Here is a 25,465-nt window from a genome sequence, read left to right on the forward strand (position 1 = left end):
AACAGGGACTGCTATTTGTGGTCAGACTTCTAGCTTATTTATTCCTCTGTTATACTGTAATTTATTATTAGAGCTACAGAGGAGGTCTGTTGGACATGCCTTTTTAAAGTCCAACTTTATGTGACTTTTCAGATGCTTCACCTTATTTTTCATTATTATTACTGCAACATACAAGACGTTCTAAAATACTTACTCCACAAAAGCCGTGTCAGATATTTGAGGTGTTAACCTCAGGTATATCTGCAGTGTGTCTTTCACTATTGTTTGTTTTTCTTCAACTATTACTCTATCTCAGGTTATTTAAAAATACAAGGGATTATAATACAATATCCTGACTGCAATAACGCTGAACAGGAGGGGCAAGAAGTCCTGCAATTAGAGATAATATGCAGTCACTGGCTGTGCAGCCATTTGGGTGAAAGTCTTGTCCTAACCCCAAATAGGCTTCAGACTTCAGCTTTGCCACATGAAATGCCCCATGCATGCCCCATCGCCTGGTCTGCGTGGAGAACATTTCCACGCGGCAGCCCTGATGAGCATGGCTTTCACCCACCGATTCAGAGGTGACTTTGTCAGTTTTATAGTTGGTATTGCAGTTAGAGAGCAAATGTGAAAAACAGCTTCAAAAGACCGACTTGGAGTACGTACTGCTCAGAGTTTGTATTTAATCTTTAGTTGTTGGTTTCTGTGGGAGTTACCAAACCAGTTGAGCTACAGCACTGGCATGAAGCCAAATGAAAAATACAGTTTTCTTCACTGTAAACATGACTGTCAAGCAGTAATGTTTTTCTCAGCTTCATTTTAAAGGCATTTTAATGGAAGAAAATGAAACTAAAACACGTTTTTATGCCAGTATTATACATGGAAGAATGTTACTTTTTTCTTTTAATGAAAAACTCTTAAAGAATAGAACATACAAAATTATGTCTTAATAAGTATGTAATCAGTTGTCCGTGTTGCTAGATACTTGATGGAGTTGGTAAACCAATACATTTCTTATTCTGGTGTAGTTATGGTGAGAATACATTTTTTTTTTTGCCTCTGCAAACATGAAAGATATGTAAAGTTCTTTATTTTTAGTCTTGTTTTGATAACAGAAAAAAAAATAGTGCCTGATAAAACTTAATGAATAATATCAACAAACACTAATCTCTATCCGCTCCTTCAGGCTTATTTTTAAACTCTCTTTTCAGTGGCCAAAAGCTCTGTTAACTCATCTTCAGGTATTCTCCTGAACTTGGCCATCCTTGCTTTGCTTTTGGGATTTATTTTGTTGAAAAATGTGTAAGTTCAGCTTTGCCTTTCTAAGATAAATGCACACTATATTTAATTCTCACAGTGATTTCACCAGGACGTCGTCATGTAGGTGTGGCTGCACCAAACGGGGAACAACAGCGTTTTCACTTACATTTCAGAATTAAATTTATCAGAGTTGTCTGCTTTGCCTGTAACTCCCTCCGTTGTATTTTGCAGAGTGAGGAAGAAGCTTGTTTAACAAAATGTCTGATCAGCTGCTGCTTTGTAAAATGGCTTTTTGGGTACTAGGATTGGAAATTGCATCTTGAAGATTGGATGTCTGCATCCATGTAACTTGATGCACCGGAGGATGGAAAATCCTTCAGTTGTGCTTCATTGTTTGAATGAGCTTTTTTAAGAGTTTTGTAATAGAAAAGTAAGAAATAGGACTGGAAGGGAATTTATAAAAGTCTTCTCATCTGTCCTGTCTCTTGAGACAGAATCAGCTGCAGTGAAACCTTTCCTGATAGATACTTGTCTCACCTCTTCCTTATAACATCAGATGGCAGCGATTCCTTTGTTTCCCTATGTAATCTGTGCTAATGCTTTGGGTAATTAGGAAGTTTTTGTTAAGTATATGTGGATAGTTGAACAACAGAATTTTAAAATAAATTTTATTAGTACCAGCATATTTTTGTTTGCATATCTAATCCTTTTATTAAAAAATTCAACCCACCTCACTTGGTCTGGATGTTTGCAGGCATAGAGAAATTAAGAAATTATTGAAAGCAGACATACATTCTGTAGGTGAATTAATGAAATGGTGTCCAGCTCTCTGAAGGAATAGTGATGAAAATTACACAGAGATCTCTGAAGTTCTCTGCAGATCTCCTGAGCGATGTTGATGCTGAAATCGGCCAGGAAGATCCTTCTTTCATTGTGTTGTGGAAACAGCACCAAACTGATGTTCAGATCTTGCACTTACTGCGCGGTGCAATACGTGCTGCAGTAGTAATGAATTGTATTCAGGTTTTGAAGATGATAGTCAAGGAGTGGCTGTTTGACTGGACACCTTCAAGATCTTGTGTATGAGTGGTAACATCACTCTTTTCTGTATCAATGTCCCATGTTTACCCTAAGAAATAAGCTTTTCTTTTGGATCTTGGGATGAGCCAGCTCCTCAGAGTTCAAGGTACTGTCCCAGCAAGGAAGTGTTGAAAACAACAGGCTATTGTTGCACTTGGGCGTGCGTTGTCCTGGACCCTGGGCGTCTGTATCCTGCCTCGCAGGCGCTATGAGCTCAGTCACAGCCACTGGCTCTGGGCAGGCAGCCCCAATTTCAAGGAAACAGTAAAACACTAATGGCTGCTGTCGCCAGCAATGGTCTCAGGGCAACACAGCTCCGCTGTTGAGGAGGGTTTTCTTAAAACGTGGGTTTTAAGGAGTTCGTAGAAGAGTAATGAGGTAGTTCTGTGGATCTTTGTGGGGAGTTTTCTGCACCGTAATAAGAGGAGTAGGAAGAAGCACACAGAGCAAGCCTTGAAAACTTCCCAGGAAGCAGTGGCATGGCATGCTGAGCTGGAGTGGAAGTGAATGTTTCGATAATGGAGAAGAGAGGAGGGGTGAGATGGAGGTTGGCCAGAAAGGATCCTGAAACTGCAGAAAAGGCGCTATATTTAAGGAAAGATAGGGAAGGGAATTGATGACAGGAAAAAACTCGAGGAGACAGACTTGGGACAGGGCATCGACTAAGAAGAGTGTTTGCAGTAGTATTCTAAGTAGGAGTGAGATAGACTTGTATTTACTGATGCCAGTAAAAGGGATGTTGCAATAATCAAGATACAGGAAGATGAAAGTCCAGACAAGGGTTTTAGCTGTGTACAGCTAGATAAGAAAGACTATATTTGAGAGAAGTTACTCTGAAAGAACTGCCAACATTTAAGTTTGGTTCATTATTTATTGATTTTAAAGATTATTTTAGTTACATTTTCCTATCACGAACAAGGGGGTGATGGGCTTTTGGTTTGGTTTTTTGTGTGTGTTTTTTTTAACTTAATTGTCTTGCTTTTTATTTCCCATTCTTTCCTCACGCTACAAGATCATTTTGCTGGGGCGGGAGCAGGGCTTTCTGCCTGCTTATGTATCTGTGCTTCACATGGCAAAGTTGGGAAGGCAACCCACAGAGAATGGCTGGCATCTCTGCAAAGAGTGGAAGCACACTAGCGTTGCTGTCTTCTAAGAACACTTAGTAAAGAAAAGAAGGGAGGGTAGCATTAAAGGAAAAAGAAAAAAGGGAAGGCAAATCATCAGAGAAATGTTGATAGCAGTGAGAAAAGTGTTACACGAGGCTCAGTGTTTTTTCTTTAACTGGGTAAATATTTTTAGCGTTATTTCAGAACTACTCAAGAGAAGGGGACGAAGCTCTTATGGAAGTATCAAAGCGGCAAAAGCAAAGGGATTTGACTAGCTTAGGCTGTTCAAAACGGATTGACTGCATTTCAAGTTGAGGCGGAGCCAGGGTGGGCACTAGGACTCAAAAGCTTAGGAGGGCTCCGGGTCTGCTAATTTTAGGCATTGCCAGGGAGATTTCTTTTGATGACCAAATGCAATGGAGAAACTTGTGGGTGATAAGTGATTCATTTAAGCTACAAAACAAATAAACTTCTGAAATGTTCAATCGGCACTGGTCACAGTAACTAGGATGTTTTATGCATGTCTGTATGGAGACAGATACTGGACATTCTGTCACTTACAAAAACATCCAGTAAAGCAATGAAAATGAGCTTACGTGCATCTTTTGGTCCTTTTTCCAGTGTAACGATGCTGCAGGCAGTGAGGTATTTCTTAAGGTCCTGCATCTGTTTCACTTGAGGACTTTGAGATGATACTTCTGCTTCCATTTTCTATAAAGCCAGGGTTACACCAGCTTTCTGTACTGACTTGGTTCTTGTGCTGCTCATCTTCACAGCCCGGAAGTCCAAAAAGTTGGGGAAATTGAAAGGGATGCACGAGGAGCAGCCACAGCAGCGGCAGCAGCCACCACCCCAGAGCCCCGAGGAAGGGACGACGTACATCGCGCCTGTGACTGAGCCCTCTGTAAACACAGCACTTGTCCCCCACATGTCTGCTATCTCACCAGCACTTACTCCCTCTCCTGTTAAGATCCTTGAAAGCATTGAACCGGAGATCGTGTACGCAGGATACGACAGTTCGAAGCCAGACACAGCGGAGTACCTGCTTTCCACCTTAAACCGCCTGGCTGGCAAGCAGATGATTCAGGTGGTGAAGTGGGCAAAGATACTTCCAGGTAGGACCACAAGGCATTTGGTGAAATTTCTCTTCACTGTTTCTTTTAGCTTAATGAACTATTTGCTTGACAAATTGCAGCTTTAATCTGTGGGCTGTGTTGAAAACCCTCACGGGGGGTGTGAGATGAACATCTGAGAGAAGATTGTTGGTTTTTTTATTTATGTAATGTTTGTTTCATATGTCTGTGATTGGTATTTAAAAAGCTTTCATTTTGAATAATAGCCTCTTAAGAAGAAAACATGTTTTGTCACTGGAATGAAAAATTACGGTTTTGTTTTTTCAGAAGTATACTTTGTGGGAGTGTTCCTCTTGTTCGTTAATGCTAGAAAAATAATGAGCAATGTATTCAGTGCTGGTTTGGCCAACCCTTGTAGAGCGCAATGTAGTTCATAGGTATTTTCTGGTTTGATCTCTAGGATTTAGAAACTTGCCTCTCGAGGACCAAATTACTTTAATTCAGTATTCTTGGATGTGTCTGTCAGCAAAAAAAAAAAAAAAAAAAAAATTGATCTTCGATAAGTATTCCTTAATGGTCTTTTTCAGTGCAGGCTGGAAGGACTGCTCTGTCTGTCTCGCTCCAGACCTGATCTTCGATGAGTAAGTATTCCTTAATGGTCTTTTTCAGTGCAGGCTGGAAGGACTGCTCTGTCTTTATTTGGTTTTCAGGCATACCTGCAGTCTAAGAAAATTTCAGCTAATTCCGGCTTAAAAAGTAGCTTAACTTTTTTTTCTTTAGTGACTCAGTTTTCAATTGGCGAAGCTTTGATACTGCCATCCGCTTCTCCTTATGTATGTGGATGTGTTCTCAAACTAGGACCATCCTGCTGGCTTGAAATATGACTGATTCATGACCAAGACTTGTAGAATAAAACATTTTTTTGTTATCTACTGGAGCTTGGAAAAATATCTAACTTCTAGGAAATGTGAATGTTTAAATTGCCAGTTTTTTTCAGAGCAGTCATGTAATGGTGCTTTTGTTAACAATATACAGCTGTTCAATGTGTTTTCTTGACAGTCTTAATTACCCTTCTTTGCAACCATGAAAGAAGCCAAAATGTTTTTTCAGTAATGAAACATAACTTCTTTTATGATGCATTCAGACAAAAAGAAGGATCAACCAAGGAGCCATTCCTTCTGAGTATGTGTGTTCCTTCATATTTTAAGTTTGTGTTTTAGTGCTTTGCTTTTGATGAGTATAATTTAATTTCTGCTCCATTCGCCTAGTGTTTATTCCAAGACAGCAAAGTCAAAATTTAAGCGAATACACAGGCAGTCAAACTGGGATCACATCATATGCTTATCCCAGAAGGTTATTTTTTTTCCTAGAGGTAAAAATGAGACATAATAGGATATGAGTGCTCTTGAAGGAAAAAAAAAAAAAAAACCACAAGAGGAAAAGAATGAACAAAAAATAACTTACCGCTCAATCTCCTGAAGCGTTCTGAAATGTTTTTCTTGAAGAAGATGCTTTGTCGCTGTCCATCTTAATAGTCTTTCTTTGATTTAGGTATTCCTAAATAATTAATGCATATGAGATTGGTCCCAAAGCAGGGAGCAATATCAAAGGAGGATCGTGTGGTTTGGGTTTTTTTTCTTTTAAGAGGAGGAACTGGTGATTCACTGCATGTGGTTGAAAATGTAGTGTCAGCCATTTTCCTTGTTGAAAGCACCTCCACTGTGACTTGGACATTAGCGAATCATCATGGAAAAAGTATCTCTAGCTAAAGCTAAGTGAAAATGTGAACTTTGAAGAGTTTAGTTCTCCTGGGGAAATGTAGACTAAAAGTTCAAACACAGAAGCAGCTTTCCCTCATCTGAAGAAAGTCAGTCGGGGGGTCAAAATTTATTGGACAGGGAAATCAATCTCGCTTGCAAATAAAAGTGTATGTGCATTGCTAGCATTCTTGATACTGCAGCTAGAAGCAGCTTCCAGAAGTCGAGATCAATTGTGAGTTTTATGCTTCAAGCCTTGAAGGTAGGTGCCTGCAGAATTATACTGAGGTTGAGGTTGGGATCCAGTCAGGAAAAGGAGTGCAATGTCATAGAGTGCAAAATAAAAACACCCCAAACCAGATATGTATGTAAGATAGTGGTCAGGTCTTCTACATATTTAACAATGTACTCATTGCAGAGCTACCAAAGGTAGCAGAAGGCAGGTGTTTCTGAAGAGAAGAAAAATAAATTACCAGGAGCTGTGTTGAGCTGTGAGATGTGGGACAGGGGCTTTTGAAGTAGCTAATCAGGGCAAGAAATTTCCTTGGAGGTAAAAGGGTAGGAGTTCAGTGCTTACTCCAGAATGGTAATGGACACATCTCTGGAATGAGAGGTTTTTTCTCACTTCACTCATATTTCATACTCAGTGGGAATCGTGGGAGACATTTGTTCCACCAAGTTTCTCACACTGTAGCTCAGAGGGTGGTAGTTGTGAGACTGCATTTGGAGTATGAGTTTTGGGCTCCCTGGCACAGGAAAGTTGTTAAGAAACTGCAGAGAGCCCCATGGAGTTTGGCCAAGGTGGTTGGGGGCTGGTTGGGACAGCAAGGGAGGTGGGCTTGTGCAGCCAGGAGAAGACTGTGCTGGGTGCAGTGGGGATTTAATTGCAGCCTTCAGCTTCCTCATGAGTTGTTGTAGAAAAGATGGAGTCAGACTCTTCATGGAGGTGCCCAGTGGAAGGATAAGAGGCTGCGATCGCAAGTCTAGGACAACAAACTGCCTCCTGGGCAGCAGGAGAAGAAAGTTCATAATGAGATGGTGAAACAGCAGATCAGGTGCCCAGAGAGACCCTGGAGTCTCTGTCTTTGAAGATGTCCAAGCCTTGACTCGGCAAAGCCCTGAGCAACCTGCTCCAACTTTGACATTAGCCCTGCTGCGAGCAGGGGGTTGGACTTGAGACCTCCAAAGGTCCCTCCCAAGCTAAATTATTTTGTGATTCCAAGTTCAAGAGATGCAGTGCTTTTCCCAATTTTGACATAAGGTCAGAGGTGAGTTACTGGAATTGTACAAGTCAGCCAATACAGTTCAGTGTAGAAAGCATTCAGATAAGCACAAAACATAATATATATTCCTGTTTGTGAAAATACACTGCTTTGAAGCTTTGCTGAAGGCTGGTCTTACCTTTACTTTTTGAGTACCATGAACTTGGAAATACGGTGTGTAGTTACAAACATGGGCCTTCATTTCTGTGCCACGAGGTTTATCAGACCTCCCTAAGGTTCAGTTGGTGCAACTTTTTGAGTGTTTTACTGCCCTTGGCATTTTAGGACATGTATTAGTTGATGCAGAATGAAAGGGTGATCCTTTAAAATGACTTTTTCTTCTGCTGGCTTGAGAGCGCTATGTTCCTGTTATCACCTGGCCAAGATTTTCTTGGTATTTCTTCACACTGTGCCTGGAGAGGTCATTTCCCATCTCTATGCAAGAAGTAATTAGGAGGGTCCCCGGCCAGTAGCATGCACTCAGTGCCACAGAGGGTTCAGCATTTTCTTCAATGAACAGTTAAAAAAAAGTGAAAGTAGAGGTTGGCATTAGCAGAATTATGTTGCTTTGTTTTACGTTAAATGAATTTTCCGTTTACTCTTAACTGCTGTGAATAAAAGAAAGTCTTAATGTTTCTGGAAGGCCATGATATATGATCTTGTTTTCTTTCTTATTCTGAAGGCCTGTAAACAAGGTGAATAACAAATGAGGATCTCTGTTGTTAATAGCTGTTAAATGTACCTTTGATTGTATAAATACAGTGCAAAATGCCTCCCTACTAATACGTGGTTTGATTTCCTGTTAGGCTTATGGAAGGCTGGAAATATTTGTCCACCTTCATTTAGTCATGTTACATATCTAATTTAAGTGTACTGTTTGTCCTTATGGATCACGGGTATATTCCATTGCTTTATTTGGGCTTAAGTAAACGCGAAGGTGTGAACTGAGGGATAAGAAAATGGCCACTCAACCTGTTACAGAAATGCCTAAAAACAGTGTGAAAACAGGCATAAAATAGACCAGTGTATTTTATGATGTCGTGTGTGTAAGTTACAGTACGTGGTTTTCTTAATCCATTTTGTTCATAGCATAGTAGTTGTAATCAAAACTAATATATATATAGCACTTTAGTTTTAATCCACAGTAAATCTTTAAAAGACCATCATATATGTGACACCATATAATTCCTATTGCAGGTAAACACTCTTAAAGGATGACTTTGCATATGTAATAACACTCAAAAGATGCTGCAACAATGTTCTTAAGGCTGCAAGCTCAAATCTGAGAAGTTGCAAAATTCCAAAATTAAGGTGGCCTGTGAAATCGTAGTTTGAGCCCTTTGGGTACGTGCTTTGAAGACTGTATGCATTACCAAACCTTTAAGTTACGTTATCCCGTAATACTTTTCCCGTGTGACTCCTTCCTTTTTGTATTGATCAGGTTGGATGAGTTGTAGGGATGATACAGGATTATGTAGTGAGAGACTGTTGGATTCTTTGCTTCATTTGTTGCAGGCGAGGAAGCCTTACCTTGAATGGATCTAGGGATTTGGGAGAACAGAGATACATTAATGGGGAAGATTTTCCTAAGACATGGCAAAAGACTACCCTGATTCAAGACCTAAGCTCTAAGACGTTGTAGGTTCCTACTGCAAAGTAACAGAAATCCCACAGAAAAAAATGGCTGTTGTTTATTTAACTCGAGGGAGGGAGAAAATGTCTCTTACGGCTTAACCAAAGACTTTAGCTGAAATTTTCTAATCTAACTCAACCTGAGGCAGGCATATGCATGGACAGTTTAAGTCCAGAGCACTAAATTGGTAAAATTATACACAACAGAAAGCAGGAAACTGCGTGGTGCTGCTTGGAACGGGTGCAAGAACAAAGCAAGGGATGTAGCAAAATACAATGTTTTTTAGCGCTAGCTTATTTTCAGAGATTCTGTCTGAAGCTATGCAAAATGAATTGTTTGCTACAGGGGACAGCCTAAAACATGATTTTTAAGATGTGGTCCTGGAAAGTAGGAATTTAGTTTCAAATTGCCTTGGTCTCTCCCTTACTGAATGACTTAATCATTGAGCTAATAGCTAAAACAACTCTTTCTCTGGCTGTGTCCTTTTGAAGGAAAAGTCCCCAACATTTTTGAAAAGAGGCAGCATGACAGTTTAGGTCCTAGAAGAAATCTGATGATCCGAATCTTTCAATAGTAGGAGTTTATGTGTTTGCAGTGCAGAAGTCGGATGCCTAAATCCCAGAGGAAGGCAAGGGACACTCCTTCTTGCTCACGTTTCTGTGATGGGCTTGGGCAGTTGCTGTCCCTCCGGCTAGTGGTGACAACTTCCCAGGTATCTGCTTCCACCCATACATTAAGTCAGGGCATTGGCTGGCAACTTTTCAGAGGCTCAGGAAGGGATAAAAAGCATTTACGAGTGCAGCACTGCCAACAGAAACCCGGCAGGAGCCAAGATGTGGCGCGACGGGGATCCTCGCTCCCCCAACGTGGGAAACCAGCAGGAGCAGTGGGAGACGGGCTGCGTTCAGGGCCACATATCCCCTTCCCAGCTGGAGGCCAGAAACTGCATCCCACATGGCAAGCTGCTCTGCTTATCCATCCCTTCCCCTAAGGAAGAGGGATGGTGGCTTTTCATCTCTCCATAGGGCAAAAACCCAGCTGATGGCATTGCTGACGAATATTAAAAATCAAGCCGTGTGTCCTCTTTGGCACGCGTTGGTTTCTGCTGGCGTAAAGAAACCAGAGGGCCAGCCTGACACTGGTGTTTCCCCACAGGTCTCAATTTTTCTTTTGATTTTAGGTTTTACACGGTCTCTTTGTAGACTTCTAAATCCTTGGGGACTTTTGAAGAAGAGACTCAAATTCCAAAATCGTTTACTATTTTTAGGGAATTTACCCAAATTATCTTATTTACCATTCCAGCCTTATTCTAGCTGTAAAATAGCAATGATGTGGGATACTGAAAGAGTTCGGTAATGCTGAGACACTGTGTTGAGACACTTAAGTACAGCATCAATATTTCAACAGTATTTTGCAAACATACCGAATGACTATGTACTGTGTGTTTTCTTGCTCCTTTGATTTTTCTTCATTTGTCATCTGCACCATAAAGAATAAGTCATAGGTGCATAAGTGTGCAGGTTCTGAATTTCATGACCATTGTACTTTCTTCTAACTGTCATCAGATTTTTACAGATTTTTCCCTAGGTCAAGGACTTGAGAGTTTGCCTGATAAAAACAGCACTAGCCATTGCACAAGGTACCCAAAATTATTGAAGTGAACTTGAAAAACCGAGTCTAAAAACTGGGGCCAGTTTTCACAAGCATTTGGATCAGCGATGTCTTTTTTCCATCTCTGAAATTATTTTATTGCATCATATGCAGCTCAATCCTTACAGTGAAAAGGTTTCAGTAGGCTGCAGTTTATTGAATATTACGGACAAAACATCAAGAGCAGAATATACCAATTGATGTATTAGTTGGTGCTTTTGACTGTTAAGGCAAAGCTTCAGGCTATGGATTTTGAACTAGGAAGTGGCTGTCCTTTCATTATTGCCATTTCGGGCAATTGTGACACTACTGGCCATTTTTCTAGTTTGTAGTGCAGTACGGATGGCTTTTTCATTATAAAATTCAATCATCTACTCCAGATATTTTTTAATAACCCAATAATACTATGTAATGTAGTTTAACAAACTAACAAAGGTTACTACAAATTAATATAAAACCTTCCTTTAAAGTGCAAGGTTTAACTTTCAGTAAAATAAAAATGTAGTATTGCAAGGATCTTTCATGCTATGCCTTTGGTAATTGCCCCAAGTGTGAAGTTTTAAAATTTAAAAGCAGGCGGAGGTTGATATTAGCAACAGAGGAAAAATAGAGACTACATTTTTCAAATGAGAAAGTCGATGTAGAGCAAATGAGATAGGCAGAAAAACAGCTTCAGTACATGGGGATTTCTGTGAAGTTTCTGTGCTAATGTTGTCATGGGATGTGAATGGGCAGAGGATTTTGTAACATTGAGGAAAGTCGTAAAATTAAATTAAGAATTATGATGTAGCTTGGCTGAATAGCTAAGATTTTATTTAAAATCTGCATTTATTAATTATGGGTATTTTATTAGTAAATAATGTTATTAGACAATGTTCATTGTCTTTTCATTATGTTCCTAATATCCTCTCGTAATATACTTGTGGAAGCTGGGACCATTAGGATTTGGTGTTGCATAAGGCAGCACAAAGATGCAGCTGCCTCTCTGTGCCCTTTCAGTGCTGAAGCCTGTAAGTCTTTCTGGTATTCTGATCTCTACAGTAACAGCAGGAAGATAAACGTAATAAAATAAGCTGAATATTTAAGAACAGCAGATTTTTTTTTTTTTAACCTTATATACCTTGGGGAGGGGTATATGATTAATTTGATCATCTGTGAGTGGTGATAAAGCCAACAAGTAACTTCTTTTATTGTTTAAAAGATTACTTTTTCCCCATTTATGTATTGTAGGATGATGGCTGTTAACCCTTTTGGTTTCTTTTGCAATCTGTTAATCCTGTAGTGTCTAAATTTAGGTACAGTTTTATAATCTCTTTCATCTGGCAGTCTCCAAATCCCTCATTTTTAATTAGTATTGCTGCAATGATTGTTGATAAGAGTTGTCAATTCTTTGCTAATAAATTGAGTGTGTGATCACTGATCTTGTTAAAAGGTCAGCAAGCACTCCTTGATATTCCTCCTTGCATGATTTTTGCTTGCATATATTATTTTGAGGAGGAGTACTGCATTCATACAATGTAAACTGTCAGTGCCGTGAGAAATGGATATCTCTGTCAGTAAATTTTTTATATACATTTTTATTATTTTTTCATAAAGTGCAGCTCAGTTCCCATCCAGAGAAGTATATGAAAGGATTTTGTTACATACCCACCCCAAAACAGTGCAGACACAGAAGGAAATTTTGAAGAACTACTGTCATATCTGTACATAATAGATGTAATATGCTTCAGCTAGATCTTCCAAGTCTTATTTTGCTTTCTCTTTGTAAACAGGTCAATGGTTGGGCAAAGCAATAGATTCAACTTCTTTGCATAAATTTCTAAAGGCTCTGCCATTTTGTTACATACCCACCCCAAAACAGTGCAGACACAGAAGGAAATTTTGAAGAACTACTGTCATATCTGTACATAATAGATGTAATATGCTTCAGCTAGATCTTCCAAGTCTTATTTTGCTTTCTCTTTGTAAACAGGTCAATGGTTGGGCAAAGCAATAGATTCAACTTCTTTGCATAAATTTCTAAAGGCTCTGCCCCTTAATGCCTTTATCTCTAAACACTTCTTAAATTTCTAGGGTGTTTTAGTTAAAACTGTGAAACTGTAAAGGAAAACAGGAGGTAAAGTAGTTTTAAGGAGATCTGTAAGAATGTGAAAACTGTCAGAAGAAAGGTCCGTCTAGCACAGTTTCTCATCCTTTAAACTGGACAGTTGTAAAGAAAGCGTAAGATCAGGACAAGGGTAAAATGATACTTCTTCATTCACCCGTTCCAGCAGTCAGTGATTTAGGTACTTTCTGAACAGGAGATTGCATTCAGACAATTGTGCTTAATAACCCTTCTGTATCTTTCTTGTGTGAATTTGCCTAATACCTTTTTGAATACATTTATAATCTTGACATTTAAAATGTTCTGTGGCAGTCGCTTCTGCAATTTAATTATGCATATTTGTTTGTTGGAGATGTTTCTAAAGCAGGTAGCTGATAATTTAATGGAGTGCCACTTCATTCTTGTGTTTGTAGTAATAGTGGATATATTCCTTTTCATCCTGTCTATGCCATTTATCACTTACAGATCTCCGTCAAGTCCCATCATTTCTTCTATGAGCTGGAGAATCAGCCAGTCAATTTAATCCCCCCTTGTATATCAGTTGTTTGCTACCCCTGGCTGTCCTCATCTCTTCCCTCAGTGCTTTTCCTAGCACTTTGTATTAATTTTGGGAAGAGACCAGACTGACACACTGTGTTCAGACCACAGTGGATTTATGCAGTAGCAAAATTACTATTTCTGTCTTGCTCTCGACTCTTCTTCTCTCACCCTTTGCTTATTTTTGACCATTAGTAAACACCAAGCATTTTCAAAAGACAGAAGCCCCAAAAACCTGTTCTAAGTTACACTTAGATCTCTTTATTGTGTGATGTTTGTTAATTTAGAGCCAGTTATTTTGTATGTGTGGTGGAAGATGATTATACTGTCTGCATTGTCTTGCAATTAGTGATTTTCACCTTCCATTTTGTCAGCCAGCCACACAGTTTTGCAAGAATTTTCAGCAGTTTTACACAGGCAGCTCTTGATTTCATTGTCTGGAGTCATCAGCAAGCTCTGTCACTTCCATAGGTCTGACATTTTTCAGATGATGTATGAGTACAGTTTTCAGCCCAGGCCCCAGTGCAGAGCTCTGTGAGACTTCCCTAGTAACCTCCATTACTTGTGAGAGATGTCCATTTATTATTAGCCTTGGTCTCCTATTTTTAAGCTACTAATAATCCATGAAGAGCCCTCCTCCTTATCCCTAAGCTCTCTTTAAGAGCTTTCAGGAGATCATCTTAATAGCTTTAAAATCCAACTTTGCCGTGATTGCATCCTCGCATACCTCCTGATGGAAAATGCAGTGTGCAGGAGGTCCTAGACCAGTAATTACCCATATTGGCACGCCGACAGACGGTATTGCAGCCCATACCCAAGCTGCACGCCCCAGTTTCCTTTGTGTGGAAACCAGGGCAGAGGAGAGGAGGAGGAGAGGGTTGGTGTTTGCTTAGGTCTCACCCCATATGGCCGTGGGATGCAGCTAGACCTGGCATGTGCAAAGCATTTCTGTCATACAGACGTTGCCTGTATCAACCAGAACATCCTTGTGCTATTGTCAGAGCGCTCTTACAGATTCGTGAGACGTGACCTCTCTTTGCCAAAGCTGCACTGACTTTCTTCCCTTATAGCATACTTATTTATCTATTAATGCTCCTCTTTCAATCATTTTGCTAGATATAGAAATGAGACTTAGTAGCCTCTGGTCTCTTGAGTGCTCCCTCCCAACTCCCAGACCCATTTTAAGAAATCAGTCACGTTTGTTACCTTCCACGCCTTTTATAAGGGCAATTTAAGCAATAAGCTGCACAGCACAGTTAGTAGTTCAGCAATTCCATATTTAAGTTACTTTACAGCTCATGGATGGATGCCATCTGGTCTTGGTGATTTATTACTATTCATTTTACTGTTTTTTTTTTTTTCTAAACCCTCTTCTAGTCACACTTTAATCTGAAACTAGTTCTCACACTTGCTTACTGAAATGGGAGACTCTGGTGCAGAGCCTTCCTGGACTCCTTTACGGAGAGCACTGATGCAGAGATTTTATTTAACTTTTCTGCTATGGCCTGATCTTTCTCAAATGCTTCTTTTTCATCTTGATCATCTGTTGGCCCAGTGGATGTTCTGGCAGGTTTCCAGCTTGTGATGTGTTTGAAGGGGTTTGACTGTTAGTTTTTATGACTTTAGCATGAAGACTTGCTCGATGATTTTACATTTAACTTGGCATAATTATGCTCTCTTAGTCTTGACTCAGCATGACTTTGGGACATCCACAAGCGTTTTGGGAGGGTGTCTTTTCACTTCTCTCAAGGTCCCTGGCAGGAAGGGCTAGGATAGAGAAGAGGTTTGTTCCTTTCACGTGTCTGTCTGAACGTGGTGCTGCTTTAATCTTTCTGCACATCAATGAGCTGTTTGGTGGCATCTCCAAATGCCTTTCACATGCATAGTGCTTCCTTTCGCTACTTCCCCTATAGAGTTAAATATTAATCTTCCAGATTAAAAGAAAAATTAGGAAGTAGTTTCTCTAAACTGGTATGAGAGGAAGGCATGTCTCGGTTGACTTCCAGAAAATGCCAGGCTTTGCATGACAGCGTGAGCAAAGTCTTGATTTCTGAGGCATTGTTGGCACAAGAGGAGAATTGCTGCTGCATGTGGAATATAGCAGTAATTTTGCTGATGAACCACTGCCAAGTGACAATGAGCCCTGGCATAATGGATGTATAAAATGATACCAAATGGGCACCTTTGCTGGCTGGTGATACCTTTCTCTGATGAACTTAAAAAGAGTATTTATTGTCATGTGTACATTACCATCACTTATTATTGAATGTGGTATTGAAAAAGCATTTTGGTAAAGGCATAATTATGTATTTTCTCATTTAAACTGTGATTTGTCTCTTTTGGAATGCAAATACAAACCAAAAAGAGAGTATTTGGTATCAGCATTCTGCTAACTGCATAATTAACTGTTAATTCCAGCAGATACTTGGGGTTTTTTGCTATTAATGTGCTTGGGATTTTAGGGTTACATAACTGGGTGATTATTAAGTTGGATTTTAGCACAAGTTCTCTGTTACTGATTGGGAGCTGAAACTCTTCTTTGGCAATCATTATCCATGAGCTGTTGCCAGTTCCTTTGTTTATAGGCATATAACAGGAGGACATTTAGCTGAAACTTTAAAGCAGCTCTGAATTTCTTAGTATCAGTTACCTGGGATTGTATTCTCTAGGATCACCAGGAGGACTTTCTTGGGAGAAAACTAATTTTCAGGATTGACTCCTTCAAGTTCAGTGTAAAAATTGCCAAGTTTGTATGCCTGGGTGGCTAAAGCCCACAAAATACCAGCTACGTCTGTAGATCTGTTTTAATGTGAAATGACCTTCCTCGTCTGATTGTCAGTGTTCAGCATTGGTGGTCCTCAGTCTAATCCCTGTTTTGTCCTGGGTTCGGCAGCTTCTTTTGCCAAGGTCGTTGCTGCAGTGCCAGTGCTGCCAGCTACACACCCCTCAGTCTGCAGCATCCCAGTCACCTGGAGAGAAGCTTGTGGGGTTAAATGTCTTTCTTTGGTAACAGTGGGTTTACACGTTCTTGTGGCAGGGTTGGTGGGGGGAGATCATTACTGAGGTACTTCTCTTTCAGCAACTTTTAGAGCAGGAAAACTGTCTTTTTGCATACTGTGCTTCCTTGCAGGGAGCATCTTTCTCCTGTTGCATATCAGATTCCTGCAGGAACACAGCAGCAGGAGGCATCTCCAGGACCCTCAAGCCAATTCCCTGCTGCTGCAGGAGGATCTCGCCATAAAACCTCTTTATTTTCAAAGTAGAAGGTAGTGCCAAGGCCTTGCTGCTGTGTCAGATTAATAGGGCACAGGGTTTTTTTCTCCCCGCCTTCTAGGTAGAGAGAAGAAATGCTGACTGTCAGTAGTGGCTAAAGTCAGGTAGGACAGGGCAGAGGGATTTAGGGGCAGCAGGAGGAGCTGAGGTGATGTTTGGTGGCAGGTCTCGCAGCTTTGCTTTAAGGCATGACTACTGGCCCCTGCCTGCCTCTGTATGAAGGAGCATGTACATGGGCCATAGCTGCATCAGGCAGTTCAGCGGCATCAGCCAAAATGGCCTGGGAATGCAGGAGTGTGCGGAAAACCCAGACTGTCACTGGGGGCTGAGGCAGTGGCACTTTGTGTTGTGTTTGGTTTGGTTTGTTTTTTTCCCTGGGCCTGGTACAAGGACAGTGTTTCCAGCAGCATGATAGAGCAGGCAGCCAGGGGCTGTGATGTTGTAACCTGGATGAGATCTGCTATCGCTTGTGTAGGCAGCAGGGTGGTCGTCTGAGGCTGTCACCTTTATGTTACCCCTAGGCTAACACTTTCCTAGATAAACTACCTAATTCCCAGCCTATGTTTATCCATGGCAGTTTAACCAACTGCAGGATAATAGTTGAATTCTCTATCCCTTACTGCTTAGGGAGAGCATCTGCTGCCTTATCTAGTAGGAGGAGGAGGTCGCTGGTGGTGCTGAAGATGGGGTATTTATTTCTGCTGGCTTACTGACAAGTTAAAGGAAAAATGGGCATGACCCAAATTTCTCTCCAGTAGAAACTGGTGACAAAACTGCCATTAATTTCAACAGGATTGAGTGCCCACATTTGCCATTGATGCAAGGTAACAGGTATTTTTTGCCTTCCTGGAAGGAGATGGCTCTAAAGCTTTAAGAGTTGAAGGCAGAGAGTTGAAGGGTGTATGTTTTTGTCTCTTTCTGCTGTGGCTTGCAGAGTGAGCAGAGATTAGAAAGTGCTGAATAAGAAATAAGTGCTGAATGAAAAGTCATAATTGAATTTTGCCTGAATTCTGCATGTATTTTGGCTTGGATTTTGATCAGTGCAATAACTTAATGATGCTGCTCAGTACTGCTGACTTTGGTTGCGTTTATAATGGCTTCAAGATGGGAAACAGGTGTCTGGGTACAGTCCATTGAGCAGAATGATGCGCAGTGTTTCCCAGTGCCGCCGCACACAAAGCGGTGCAGTGATTGCCCCTTTACACGGAAGAATAGGTTCAGTTTTCTGCTAGGGAGTGTCGTTCTGTTCCCACTGTTCTTCATGATGGAGCTGTTGAAGTAGAATACTCCCTCAAGAAAGAGTAAATTGTTGTTACAATAATATGTTCATTTTTTTCTTTCCCCAAGAACCTCAAAACTTTTTCCAGACAAGTGAACCCCTCCTAAGGCAGGTAAGATAATTCAGGCCAAGGGCTTTTCTGATTAGATGGTTTGAGCAGCTGAACAAGGGACTCTGTGGTCCCGTGTCCCTGGTCTTTTTCCCCCTTTATCCACAGCTTGCGTGCCTTGCCCTAAAGGTGTCTGGTGATGTTTCACTCCTCTCTCTGCCAAGTTCAAACTGACCCCTTCTGGCATGGTGGAAAGCATACCTTGCTTTCTGAGGTTTCCAAAATGGTTTTGACCTTCGGGCCTTTGGCAGGTTTTCTTGTTGGGTTGCATTTGTTTGTTTGTTTATTTGTTTTCCTTTTGTTACAGTGTAATGTGCTTTCTGAATTTCCCTGAAATCATTTTAAATGATGGACAGGCTTCAAATGGATACAGGTTTTAGTCTAGCAAAGGCAAGGCTCTTGATTATGAAATTGGAAACAGTTCTTATAGGGCAAAAAAAAATCTAAAATGAGGAAACACAAGGAATCTGCTTGACATCAGACTTTTGCTACAAGTGTTGCTTGGTCTTTTCCAAGCTGCAGAGGCCAAGGGACTAAGTCAGCTGCACGTTTATTCCTCTGAGGTGCTGTGAAAGGGGATGCCTTTGCTCAGTTTTTTCTTGGGATTATCAGCAAGCCACTCGAGTACTGATGAAACTTCAAAACACCCACCACAGCTTTCCCTTTCTTCGCTTCCCTGTCTAATTTAGGAAGATGCCTTGTGCTGCGGCTTTGAATAGTATATATAAGAAAGTAAATAAAGCATGGTATCAGGTTTGGTTTTAGGCTGAGTTTCGCCTGTGAGTGAATATTCCTTGATATGTGGGTTCCTCTTTTTGGTTACGGTAGGTTGAGTTGCAGTTTCCATCCTCAACAAAGAGATTTACGATACTAGACTTTATGATGACTTCATAAATTGTAAGTTACTTATTCATAACAAGTTGTTTCTGTACAGCGTGCCTGTAGTTTCACAATTTTTGATGTGGCTGTTTGGTTTCTGTGGAGGTCACCTACAGGTATTAATGAGGTATATGACTGGTTTGGTATTTAGGATGCCTTGTCTTAAACAGTTTCCTTAAACCATCCCTCCTCTCCCGGTGTGACTGCTCAAATCCTACATCTCTGTTGTAGTTGGGTGGCTCATCCCTTGGTGATTTGGTGCATCAGTCCCATTTCGGCCAAGTGCTCAAACCATTTGCCTCGTCGCTTGCCCCTGTGTGAAAGGACGGCTGCTTACACGGAGAAGGGGAACAGGAGGAGCTGGGTTCGTTTGCCACTTTCTCATCCGCGTATTCAGCTCTCCGTGGGTAGATGTTGAGGATGAAACAGGCTGAGGTGTTGGGCCGGATGAAACAGGCTGAGGTGTTGGGCTGGTACCACAGAGCTGGTCTCCATGCAGCCTGCCCGTCGAAGGTAGATAGATCTGGAGTCAATTTGGGAATAAGGGTGGCAGAGATGAGAGAGGCGAGGACATAGAGATTGCATGGGGTTAGGGGGAGATCCCAGATCAAGTAGAGAGAAAAAGATGACAAACTCATGGAAAGTACCAGGGAGTCTCTCAACTAAGAACACGTTTGCTGCAGTTCATTGAGAGAAATCCAGCAGCAGGATCAAAACCCCTCTTCCCACCAAGGCGGTTGATGTACCTTGGAGAGCTTTGCCAGTGGAGGTACCCACCTCGTCTTCCTCACGGGGGAAAGGAGGGAAAAGCAGCGGCAGTTCAGTTCCAGTGGGGATGTGGTGAGCAACTCAGTGACCAGTTAACACAAGGTACCTGTGGCCAAAGAGGCTCTGCAGGAGCAGATAGAAATTGGGCAGAGCAGTAGCTGGAGAGAATGGGCTGGCTGTGGCTGCTCTGCCTGCCCGCAGTGCTGTGGCTGTGGGAAAGGTCAGGCAGAATGTGAGCCGGGCATTAAATTAAGCCTGTAAGGAGACACTTGGGGAACTTAAGATGGATTAACTTAAGGTGTAAAGTTTAAAGCGTATTATTATGAACGAGGATTAAGCTAAACTGAGCTAATGACACCACTTTTGAATGCATATCCACACAGTGGATTCAGAGCTTTGGCTCCACGCCTTTTATTACTTAAATATACTTACCTTCTTAAATGTCCCCATAAAGATACATGCCCCTATATTCCAGATCTTCACATTCTCCGTTTTCCACATCAATAAGTTTATATGCTGTGTCAGAGGTAGAACTGGGCTTGGTTGGTCAGTTTTTGCACACACCCCCCTTTTTTTTTTTTAATTAAAAAAAAACAGGGGGGGGGAAGGAAAAAAAGGCATTTGGTAAGGAAGAAATAACTTTGTTCATGTTATGTTGACATGCCCTAATTTCTGTGTGCCCCATCTCTCTTTTAATGTGAGCCATTTCTTTTGCTTTATTTTGTTGTTACTTTCATGGTATTGGAATATCTGGATATATCTGAATTTTCCGAAAGCTAGCTGTGTACCCTCTTATTTCACACTATGTGGGTTAAAAATCAAATGCAAAGTTGAATACTGTAAACTCCCACAAAATGCTTATCTTACATTAAACAGTCATGAATTAACTACAGGCGGGGGGAAGGCAACATAGAGGTTTGTTTTCATTTTTCCCTATGGTGGTACTGGCGTTTGTGATGACTTGATGGTATTTATTCTTAGATGAGGCATTTGGTAAGGAAGAAATAACTTTGTTCATGTTATGTTGACATGCCCTAATTTCTGTGTGCCCCATCTCTTTTAATACGTGAGCCATTTCTTTTGCTTTATTTTGTTGTTACTTTCATGGTATTGGAATATCTGGATATCAGCATCTGAATTTTCCGAAAGCTGTGTACCCTCTTATTTCACACTATGTGGGTTAAAAATCAAATGCAAAGTTGAATACTGTAAACTCCCACAAAATGCTTATCTTACATTAAACAGTCATGAATTAACTAGTTAGTAATAATTTGTAAATAAGTAATAAATCAACTGAATTGATTTTTCAGGAGGGAAACTGATTTGAAATTACAGGTTTGCTGTATGTTAAACAAACTACTTAGTAACTAGTTCTGTGTATAATTTTATCTCACTACAAGCAATGCCATCAGGTTTTCCTTGAGGGTAAACTAGAGATCAATATTTCTAAGTAGATAAAAGACTAAATATTTAAGACAGACAAAGAAAAAAACCAGCCAAAACCCCCCTGACTTTTACTAAAATTCTTCTATTTAGGTGATCATATAAAAGCAAAACAAATACAAAGAAAAACAGAAAGAGAGAACAAGTAAAATGTCACAAAAAGTGCAATGCAATGTAAAAAAAAAAGGGGGGTTTGAGTCAGGATACTTGTTAGGTTAGCTGTCACAGAGAGTGTTTTGCCACGCTATTTAGTGAAAGCATAAGAAACCTGAGACAAAACCTCAAAAAGTTTTGTTTTATTTGCTGTGTGGCTTGTGGTATCGGATGAGAGGTCTGGCGCTTCTCATGTCTGTGGAGGTCAAACGCAGGCAGGGGTGGTGGCAGCTGCTTTATGTTCTGAGGCTGGAGAAACTAACTTTGGTGTCCTGCAAAAGTAGTAATGGATATAATAGACTGTTCTTTTTTTGAGTCCTGCTAGTCCTTAGCAGTCTGAGATAGACCTTAAAATGCATTTTTTTAAAATACAAATGTCCCTTATCATTTGCCTTTCAACTTCAGTATGTATCCCTCTGAGCCTACTGGCAGGGGTCAATTAGAAGCCACCATTATCTGTGTCCTAGACCTGGATTTGCTAATTTTGGGAAGAGGGAGGGGAGCAGGAGCAGTGGGAGGGAGATCACTTTCTGGGGTCTTTCGGGGTCTTTTTCCCCAGCTGTCTCTGGGTCAGCTCAGAGGTGCCTGCAGCTGTTCGGTCTCTGGGCAGTAACAACCTGTCAGGCAGGAGGACCTCGGGCTGGTTTAGGGTGATGTCCCCGCAGGGGGTAGGCTGAGTCATGCAGTGGCCAAACGTGAAGGACATCCTGGCACACTTGGGATGTGTGGGCAAATACTGGAGAGATACAGGTGCTGCTGTGCTGGGTTGGCCGCAAGCCTTGGATGGTGGCCACCAGCCTCGGGCAGACGTGGGGCTGGAGCAGGACCCCAGACACAGCAGCTTCAGAAATGCCCGTTCGTGTGCGTCTTTTAATTCTGCAAATCCTTTTCTGTTTTACCCGATCCCAGTTACTCAGGGTCGGTCTGTGTGCGTTCGTAGCATGTGACCGGTACTGAGCGTGCAAGTGGCATCTGTAAGTCCTCTGCAGCACGCGACCGGGCTTGTGTGCTTGTGCCTGCGTGCATCCAGCAGCGGAGGCTGCTCTTCTCAAACAGAGGGCCAAGTGGTATTTCAGTCACTGTCCAAAGTGTTCAAAGACTATTTTCTTCTATTCGTTTTCTTCCCTGCAGTCCATGATGCATAATAAAAATAAACATGGCATTACTACTACTATTAAATTAAAAAAAAATAGAAGAAGCTGGAAGTTCTTAGTCTCAAGAAGAGGGTGGAGCGGAGGAAAAGTGCAGAGCCCATATAACAATGGGGAGTCTGCTTTATTAGTATTAAGGAGGAAAATAAAATCTGCTCTGGCAGTAGTGAAATAAAACACCAGGAAGATTACGTCAGTCTTTGTTTGCACACAGTATGATTCTTCTCTTTCACCAGCCAATTTGTATATTTGAAAAGGCAGTTGCTTGGTTAAAATAATTAGCTGAACTTCATCCAATTCCCCAATTATGTGAAAAAATGTTTGAAGAAATATAGACAATTGTTGTTCAGTAATTTAAAAAAAAAAAAAAGTAGTGGTCACTGAACAATTATAGTGCCTTGTCTAAATACCCGCATATATATCATAGTTTCAAAATGAGACAAGCAGTTCAGTGACTCTTCACTGTAGCTGTTGTGGTTTGGGATAGCGGCTTTAGAAGTATAGCAAAATCCTAACTAATTCTGCCTGAAACTTGTGCAGGATAGGTTAGCCTGGGGTTGCCTCAGAGAAGAGAGATAAGGTCTGAAAATAAGTGTATCATAGTGTATTTAAAGAAAAAAAAAAAGAGTAAACTGGATACAAGTTATGCCTCCTTATTATTTTATGATTTAACAGGCAAAAATCTGTATTAATGAACGAGATTGTCGTCTTATATACTTGTTTATTCCAGGCTATCTTAGATTATTATTTTGGGAAAAAACATACAGAATTTTTTGAATATTTCAGTGTTTGAATAAGAGACCATTGCAACAATTTGACTAAGAATTCCCCGTAGGAGGTCCAGTGTAGTATATTAACGAGAACTTTAGTGACTGGGAAATCATTTCTCCTTGTTGTTCCTACACTTTCATCCTTGGAGCTAGACCTGTTGCATTTTCAGGAAAAGCAGTAATCGGAGATTTTGAAATGGAGGTTACTTGGGAAGAATGCATAAGTGCTGCTGGCTGAGGCAGTGGTCATCCCAATTGTTTCTTAACTTCAGACTCCTCAGTAGACATAAAGGCAGTAACACGAAGTCATGCATTTTATTTTATTTTTGTTAAACCACTTCCCATTTTCCAGACCTGCCAGCCGTATTTTTACAGGACTGTGTTATTCAGGATGAGAAGAGTCAAGATGTCTGCTGGCACGGTGGAAATCCCTGATCCTAGGGCCCTGCTGGCTTGTGGACCTGACCGTGCACGGTGGGCAGCGGAGCTCTTTGCCATGGGTTTTCCTGTTGTCCGTGGCTGCAGGCAGCCTTGGAGGCTGCTGGGCTGGGGCCAGGGCTGACTGTTCTGAGTGGTGTGGGCTGCAGGTGTGAGGCCGTCAGTCCTCCTTGGCCATCCTCTCCCCCAGCTCATCTCTGCACCAAACAGTTCTGAAACCTGTTTCTACCTGTACGTCAGCTGATGGGGGATGTATCATTTAAAACATGCGTGCAATGGGTGTAGGTTCCCCTGTTCTGACCCTTTCAGCAAGCTCATTTTCATCAGCCAGGGCAGAGCTGAACAAACGCTGACAATTCAGACACATTTTAAAACATTTTTGCCAGTTCATTAACATCATCAGTGTATAAAACTCAAATTACATTTGTTTCTGTTCCTTTTAGGGGGGTGAAGGTTGATGCTGCCTGTGGCCTGCCAGGTAGTGAAGTGAACTCAGCCATCCATTGTGGATGGTGTAGGAGTTGAGCAAGGCGATGCCCAGGTCCCCCAAAGCTCACAGGCAGTGGTTTTTCCTGCCAGCCCAGGAGCATGGGGACCAGGCAGCCCTCCGGGGCTGGCAGGGCTCCAGCTTCGTCTTCATGGTCCCCAGATCCCTTACCTAACCTGAACTTTGTAGCTGCGGTGTGTCTTACTGACCTCTGCGCAATCAGTGCTTGGTTTCCAGGTCGCACCTCGCTTTCCTCATGCGTGGGCTGCCCCGTGCACGTTGCGCGCTCCCGTATTTATCCTCTGGATTTTGTTTCTTTCTTTTTGCAGGGAACGGATGCGCCAGTCTGCTATGTTTGAACTGTGCCAGGGGATGCACCAGATCAGTCTGCAGTTTGTTCGCTTGCAGCTTAGCTTTGAGGAGTACACTATAATGAAAGTTTTGCTGCTGTTAAGCACAGGTAAGTTAGGTTCGTGGTTACATGGGAATACTTGAAAATATTCCAATTCGCAAAGAGGTGCAGTGATTTTAACTAATGTGACAAAAGAGCCAAACTGTTTCCAGCAGGGCTGCAGGAATAAAACCTAAGACACAAAACCAGGCTTATCTTCAGATCTCACTCTCCATTAGCATGGGAAGTGTCTTTGCAGCTTGAATGTGTCATGTGCATTGGAAGGACAGGAGTGGCCGGGCAAGGGGCTTTGGCCCCCCTCTCTGTACGGGAACCACTCGAGTCGGCCAGGCGTGCCAAAGTGCAACAGCTGTGGGGACTGGGGAGAAATCCCCACTCAACACTCAAAGCCACCAGTTTGGGTGACTTAACGTCACCTTCAAGATTGACAGATGTACATTGCCTGTACTGCAAAATGGGTAATTTTCCAATGCCGAGTGAATTGAGAATGGTAAGCCCTTTTATAGGGCTCTGAAAGTTTAATAAATGACAGTGCACGCTTTATTTTTCTCTCGAGTGCCATGCTTTGAGTTTTCTTATGATACAAAATTACATCTTGGTGTTTGTTTCAGCACTGTGTAGTAATTAGCAGATCTCTTGATCTTACCTTACTGAAAATATTGAAAAACTCCTGTCCCAGTACAATTGTATAAATACACAGGCAGTTTGTACATTACTTTTTTCATCAGTCTTGATCAAAAAGCCAATTACCTGTAAACAAACTTTCTTCATATAATCATGCTCCTTTTTGTGGGATCCACTCAGTGACATCATGATGAGATAATGCATCAGCTCGATTGGTGGGCATTCATGATGTCAC

The 25,465-nt window shown here is 41.4% G+C and overlaps 1 protein-coding gene across 1 annotated transcript in view; it reads left to right on the forward strand.

Moving 5' to 3' along the window:
• The window catches only part of NR3C2 (nuclear receptor subfamily 3 group C member 2), a 212,913-nt gene that overhangs the window by 168,813 nt on the left and 18,635 nt on the right, over nt 1–25,465 (forward strand). The window contains exons 4-6 of the mRNA XM_019472337.1: nt 4,205–4,543; nt 4,962–5,142; nt 24,524–24,654. Of these exons, the coding sequence (XP_019327882.1) occupies nt 4,205–4,543; nt 4,962–5,142; nt 24,524–24,654 (651 nt within the window). The remainder of the gene's footprint in view (nt 1–4,204; nt 4,544–4,961; nt 5,143–24,523; nt 24,655–25,465) is intronic.

Source organism: Aptenodytes forsteri, unplaced genomic scaffold, assembly GCF_000699145.1.
Source record: "Aptenodytes forsteri isolate BGI_AS27 unplaced genomic scaffold, ASM69914v1 Scaffold227, whole genome shotgun sequence".
Taxonomy (NCBI): Eukaryota; Metazoa; Chordata; class Aves; order Sphenisciformes; family Spheniscidae; genus Aptenodytes; species Aptenodytes forsteri.